General features: G+C 53.5%; 1 protein-coding gene across 1 annotated transcript; it reads left to right on the top strand.

Moving 5' to 3' along the window:
• Positions 1 to 1,395: 1,395 nt before the first annotated feature.
• Positions 1,396 to 4,106, top strand: HOXA3 (homeobox A3). The gene is made up of 2 exons (XM_047096399.1): positions 1,396 to 1,921; positions 3,307 to 4,106. Exons 1-2 carry the CDS (start codon positions 1,396 to 1,398, stop codon positions 4,104 to 4,106), a joined length of 1,326 nt encoding a protein of 441 aa, XP_046952355.1.
• The last annotated feature ends 1,999 nt before the right edge of the window (positions 4,107 to 6,105 follow it).

Raw genomic sequence — 6,105 nt, 5'->3', positions numbered from 1 at the left:
TTAAATAAGGGGTTGAGAAGGCTTTCAGTTGCTTTTAAGATTTCCAGTCTTGACCTTTACTTGGTGTTTCTGAAGCAGGTAAATAGGCCAAGTAACAAACATCAACAACAAGAGCACACAAAGATCAGGGCACTCTGGCAGGATTTTATGGCTTGTGCTTCCATCCCTCGTCCGGAGCCAAATGACCCCCATACATCAAATTACATAGCAGTTTCTAAGACAGAACCTATTATCGTTAAGTTGGAGGGAGAGTTCAAGCCGTGGTCATGGAGATGAACGCTGGTTTTTCAGGTTCCTGGTGGGTTGTTTTTTTCTCTAATCCATCATGTTTTAACAGGTAGAATTTGATAGTTATCCTGAATAACAGCACCTCAGAAAGTCCAAGGCAGGAGGGTCTGGGGACCTTCTGTAACAGGGGAGAAGAGGTGGGAGTGGCTTGCTGGGTCAAGCCTGAGAAATAGGGAGAGGAAAGGCGTAAAGAACTGTCCAGGATTTGAGTTTGACTTGCTGGAGCAAGTGTTGTTGTTGGTCCTTTCCCACGCAGGATGTTCCCTCCAAAGTTTTTTCTCTTCCCTTCTTGGCTACAAGGGGCTCATTTGGAGGAGGTAGGTCATATCCCCTGCCCAAGGGTAGATTAACTGCCCAACAAGCTCAGCTTCTGAAATCCAGCGGGGTAGTAGGGCAATTGCCTGAAAATGTTTTGTGCATACCTGTCTTGGGTGCTGAAAGATCCAAGAAGGGGCTCGATGGGAAGTCACCCCGCATCAGGGCTCTTTTGCCAAATATTAGTCCTAAAGCGAGGATTGGAGAACAAATTGGCAACCTAAGCTCTCCTTTGCCTCCTTGCCCCCTTCCCCATGATCCTGAGAGGGAAGGAGTCGCAGGGCTCGCTGGACAAGGCCAAAGAGCAGAGACGAAGGGACACCCCAAGTTTCTTCTCTCCTGGAAAAGAAGAATCCCAGCCCTGTTCCTTTCTAGCCCATCAACCTTTCTTCTTTAGGACTCCGGTTCTGGAGCCCCGGCTTCCAGCCCTCACTTACTCTCCTCCTCTCTCCCCGGAAAACCCCCTAACTCCAGACGCAAGTTAAGCAAATATTTGTAGCTGCCAGTAAATTCCAGCGGCTTTTTATAGCGCGGCTCTCTGCGCCCGGGGCCAAGTCGTGCTGCTAAATATTGCTGACCACTTTTTCTTTTATGGCTTTCATGTCACTTAGCTATTGAGAGTAAGATGGATTTGCGCGGAGCCCTCACCGCGCTGCGATTCTCGCCCCCCAGGTCTGCGCGGGGCAGCCATTGGCGGCGGAGTATCACGTGACCGCGGGGGCGTGCCAATGTGCGCCCTCAAGGGTGTCAAGCCCCTGTCAGAGTGTGCGATCAAGATTGTGAGACAACGCGATGCAAAAAGCGACCTACTACGACAGTTCGGCGATCTACGGTGGCTACCCCTACCAGGCAGCCAACGGGTTCGCTTATAATGCCAATCAGCAGCCGTATCCGGCGTCCTCCGCACTGGGCACTGATGGCGAGTACCACCGACCTGCCTGTTCACTCCAGTCGCCCGCCAGCGCCGGGGGCCACCCCAAGGCGCACGAGCTGAGCGAGGCGTGTCTGCGCACCCTGAGTGGCCCGCCCAGCCAACCCCCAGGCCTCGGCGAGCCCCCCCTGGCCCCGCCGCCCCCCCAGGCCGCGCCCCCTGCTCCACAGCAGCCTCAACCCCCGCCACAGCCCCCAGCACCCGCTCCTGCCGCGCCCCCGCCCCCCTCTTCAGTTTCCCCACCTCAGAATGCCAGCAGCAACCCCACGCCTGCCAGCGCAGCCAAGAGCCCCCTACTCAACTCACCCACCGTGGCCAAACAAATCTTCCCCTGGATGAAAGAGTCTCGGCAAAACACAAAGCAGAAAACCAGCGGCTCCAGCTCAGGTAAAGCCGTACCTTCTAGAGGAGGGGTCCCCTGGCCTGGCTCCCGGCCCCCCAAGCTACCTCCAGTCACAGTCTGGGAGCGCTGGAACATTTTCAAGAACAGCTCCTTCTCCTTCAACTAGGGGGGTGACAGGACTCTGTGTCCAGGAAACCCCCAGACAGACCTGATGAGAGTCTTTCTTGACTTCCTCAAGAGCAAGTGGGGCCTAGTGAGTTTGGAACCCTTTCTTGTTACACTCTAGGAGTTAGGACCTTTGGGCATAGCAAACCTGAGCTCCACACTCTCTTTTTAGCATAACTCCCTTCTAGTGGAACAGTGACATCCATCCCACACTGAAATGTGGTAGAATAAAAGCAGGCCTAGTCACCATCCAAGTCAGAATCAATGCTTTGCCTATAAACAGAGCCTATTTTTAATTTTTGCTCCAGTAGATGGAGTGGCTGCCTTACCTCTGGGAAGGCCCTACTCAGATTTAGTACAATGAAGGCAGCCAGGGATCTCCTGGGGGTGCGGATTTGGACTTGTCATGCTAATAGGAACCACTGGGGCCTACCAGAAACTAGACTACAGGACAGGGCCTGGGTCTTAGGCTTCCCAGCATCTTGGTTACCTTTCCCCCTGCCTTCTCCAGTTCCCAGTACTCTGCTCTGAGCCTGAGCATCTGGGACCCCGCAGAACCAAGGTGGGGGTAGGGCGAAGGGGAGGATAGGAGGGTACAAGATTAGTGGATTAAATTGGGGAGGCAGCTTGATAACATGAAGAACGCTTTAAAGGGACCCCGCCAGGGGCCTGGGCCTCCCCACCAGAAATTGATACTTTCAATGTGATCTCTTCCTTTGGGCACAGAAGGCCTTCCAGATTGGGGCTTCCACTCCACCTGTCTCCACTGGGTAGACCAAATAAGTGGCCAGTTGAGGCAACTGTGCAATCCTTCCATCAGACAGTGAAAGAGAGAAAGGTTTATTGAGTGTATAATAGGTGCCCCACATCCCAGTTACTGTGAAGGGAATGAAGATGGGAGATCTGCCCATAGGGAGCTTGTAGTCTGATAGGCCTGAATGACTACATGATTCAGAAAGTGAATAGCTCCAGGAAGGAAATACAGATCAGGAAGGCAAACTGGGGGTTCTGCTTTCCTATCTCTTGCCCTTAGGGAAGCCTGTGATTTGCACCTTAACTGAATGAGGGGCTAGCTACCCAGCTGCTGGCACTATTTCCCCTCCAGGACAGAGGACAGCACCTAGTTCCTCCTCCCCCCTTCTGGGCCCTGACAGACCAAGGGATCTTGGGCCCTGGAGTGAGGAGGGGCCTGGCGGGTTCAGGGGCTAGGCGGGGCCTCGGGCAGCCCCTGACGCCACTCTTCCTCTCTCCTCTGTCCTCGCAGGGGAGAGCTGCGCTGGCGACAAGAGTCCGCCTGGGCAGGCGTCGTCCAAACGGGCGCGCACCGCCTACACGAGCGCGCAGCTGGTGGAGCTGGAGAAGGAATTCCACTTCAACCGCTACCTGTGCCGGCCGCGCCGGGTAGAGATGGCCAACCTGCTGAACCTCACAGAGCGCCAGATCAAGATCTGGTTCCAGAATCGCCGCATGAAGTACAAGAAGGATCAGAAGGGCAAGGGCATGCTGACGTCATCAGGGGGCCAGTCCCCAAGTCGTAGCCCGGTGCCCCCCGGCGCGGGCGGCTATCTGAACTCTATGCATTCGCTGGTCAACAGCGTCCCATACGAGCCCCAGTCGCCCCCGCCTTTCTCCAAGCCTCCCCAGGGTGCCTATGGGCTGCCCCCCGCCTCCTACCCCGCACCCCTGCCAAGCTGCGCGCCCCCACCGCCCCCACAGAAGCGCTACACCGCGGCGGGGGCAGGGGGCACACCCGACTATGACCCGCACGCTCATGGCCTGCAGGGCAACGGCAGCTATGGGACCCCACACTTACAGGGAAGCCCCGTCTTCGTGGGGGGCAGCTATGTGGAGCCCATGAGCAACTCTGGGCCTGCCCTCTTTGGCCTAACTCACCTCCCCCACGCCGCCTCGGCAGCCATGGACTACGGGGGTGCTGGGCCACTGGGCAGCGGCCACCATCACGGGCCCGGGCCAGGGGAGCCTCACCCCACCTACACGGACCTTACCGCCCACCATCCTTCTCAGGGAAGAATTCAGGAAGCCCCCAAGCTCACCCACCTGTGATGGTGGGCTCGGGGCTGCGCGCCAGGAGAGTACCCCCCCCCCGCCCCCACCTTTCTTCGTCGTTTCCCTGTTTTGTTTTGTTTTGTTTTAAGATTCTTCCTGTCCTCTCTTTTCTGTTCTCCGCCCCTTCTACCTTCCCCTCCCCCTCGTTTTGTTTTCTTTGGTAACGCGTTTTTATAGTTTATGTGACGTAGCAATCTTGGTTGCTGGAATGGCTGTCAGTATCAGTAGCGATGTTTATCTCCTCCTACCCCCTCGCTCGGCCGCTGGCCCTGCACCCTTTACTTTCTCTACTCTTTGATCAGAAACAGGGTATATGAACAAATTTTCTAGCCGAGTTCTTCAATGTGAATTTGTTCGTACATTATGGCTCCCGAGGGGAAGCAATTACTTTTTTTTTTTTAACTTTTAGATTTTTTTTAAATTGCACTTCTTGTAAAGAGCGAGAAAAAAATCAAAGGCGCTTTGAAACAGGGGCTCCCTGTGCAAGGACGACTAAGTGTACGTCTTTCCGTGTGTGTATGCTGGTGAACAGTCAGATTTATTTATATTTTTTTTGCAAGCATTGAATAATCTAAGTTTTAAATATTATTTATCCCCATCCGTTCGTATTTATATTAAAGAAATTCTGTACCCTGATTGTTCAGAAGGTTTCTTGGGCCTTTTGTTCAATAGTGTATTGGCGTACATAGAAAAATTTTTTATTTGAAAGGGAAATATAATTCCTTTATAAAAACGGTAATGATGCAATAATACCAGAGAGGATCCAGCTTTTGAAAAGACTGATTTAGGTTTGTAACATCCGGCCAAACTGAAAAAAAAAAAAAAAACAATCTGTAAACGTGAAAAATGCTAGATTTGTTTCGAGAGTTCTACATTCCTTGCTGCTCACATTCTGAGAAACTAAACAAAAAAAAATAAATAAAGTTTTTATTCTGAATAATATCCGTGTTCAGAAGGGGTTCTTTGGCCGAAGACGGGGGTCTGCGTGGAATTCAGGCAGAGGCGAACTGGCTTGAGCAGGCCGCGGCAAGCCCTCTAGCTCCGGAGTGGGGCCTGGCCGGGCGGCTCGCCCGGGAGCGCAGCGAATTCTCGGAAGGCTGTAGGAGCTCCCGGAGGCGGGCAGCTTTGCAAACCGCCGAACGCCAGCCCGCTGGGCAGCCTGATTCCCAGCTGCCACGGAGGGGCCAGCCGCAGGCGCAGAAGCTGCGTGAGTGCAGAGTGCGGGAGAAACAAAAGGCCGCGGGCCGAAGCGCGGCGGGGACGCACAGGTGCCCGAGAGGCCCCGCTGGGGAGTAAGGCAGGGCGTTCTTCTCCAAGATCTTCCTCTAGGTCGAAGAGGACCAGTCAATGCCTTAACCCTGGGAATCGCCAGCCGCGCGGAGGATGGCGAGCATTTTCTCGAGCAACCGGACTCTCAGTAGATACTTTTCGGTCCTTTATCGCACTAGGAGGAAAGAATCACTCCTAAAATCGCCACGGGGAGCTAGGAGGCTCGAACCGGACAGCCTCACCCAGGTATCCGGCAGAAGAAAAGAAAGGCTGAACTCCCAGGAGCCTCCCCGAGCCCTTCCCTGGACTGTTTGAGTCCCAGCTTTGGCTTCATCCTGGAATTTGGGATCTGGCATTCTCTGGATTTATTTCCTCTCCTTCATCCCTCCTCGTTCTCCTTCTGTGGCCCCAGGGGGAGGAGGGGAGATAAGGGAGATTGGCATCTTTCTAATAAAAATGCAATTTTATAAGTATTTCTTTCTCATGATGCTACAGGAGCTAAATGTTACATTTCTACTCCTGGATTTAAGATAGGGCTACCTACTGACTGGCTGGCAGAGGCAAAAGCAGGCACAGGAAAGGGAAATATTTTCATCTTCAGATTAAAGAACTGCTTGGAGAAGGAACCAAATTCAGAAAGTGTAAGCCTCAGAACTGTATCCCCATCAACATCCCCTTTCTAAATTGGAAGCAAGGAACCACCTGCGTCTGGGGATCAGAAGCATCT

This window comes from Lynx rufus, unplaced genomic scaffold, assembly GCF_022079265.1.
Source record: "Lynx rufus isolate CCGP_SWC_20201006 ecotype Redwood Valley unplaced genomic scaffold, mLynRuf1.p SCAF_4, whole genome shotgun sequence".
NCBI lineage: Eukaryota > Metazoa > Chordata > Mammalia > Carnivora > Felidae > Lynx > Lynx rufus.
This window is presented reverse-complemented; position numbering and strand designations above follow the sequence as displayed.

Bases quoted from the DNA above. Each gene is read 5' to 3' on its own strand.
- HOXA3 (XM_047096399.1), top strand. From the start codon at position 1,396: ATGCAAAAAGCGACCTACTACGACAGTTCGGCGATCTACGGTGGCTAC. The intron at 1,922-3,306 runs GTAAAGCCGTAC...CTGTCCTCGCAG, and splicing joins AACCAGCGGCTCCAGCTCAG to GGGAGAGCTGCGCTGGCGAC.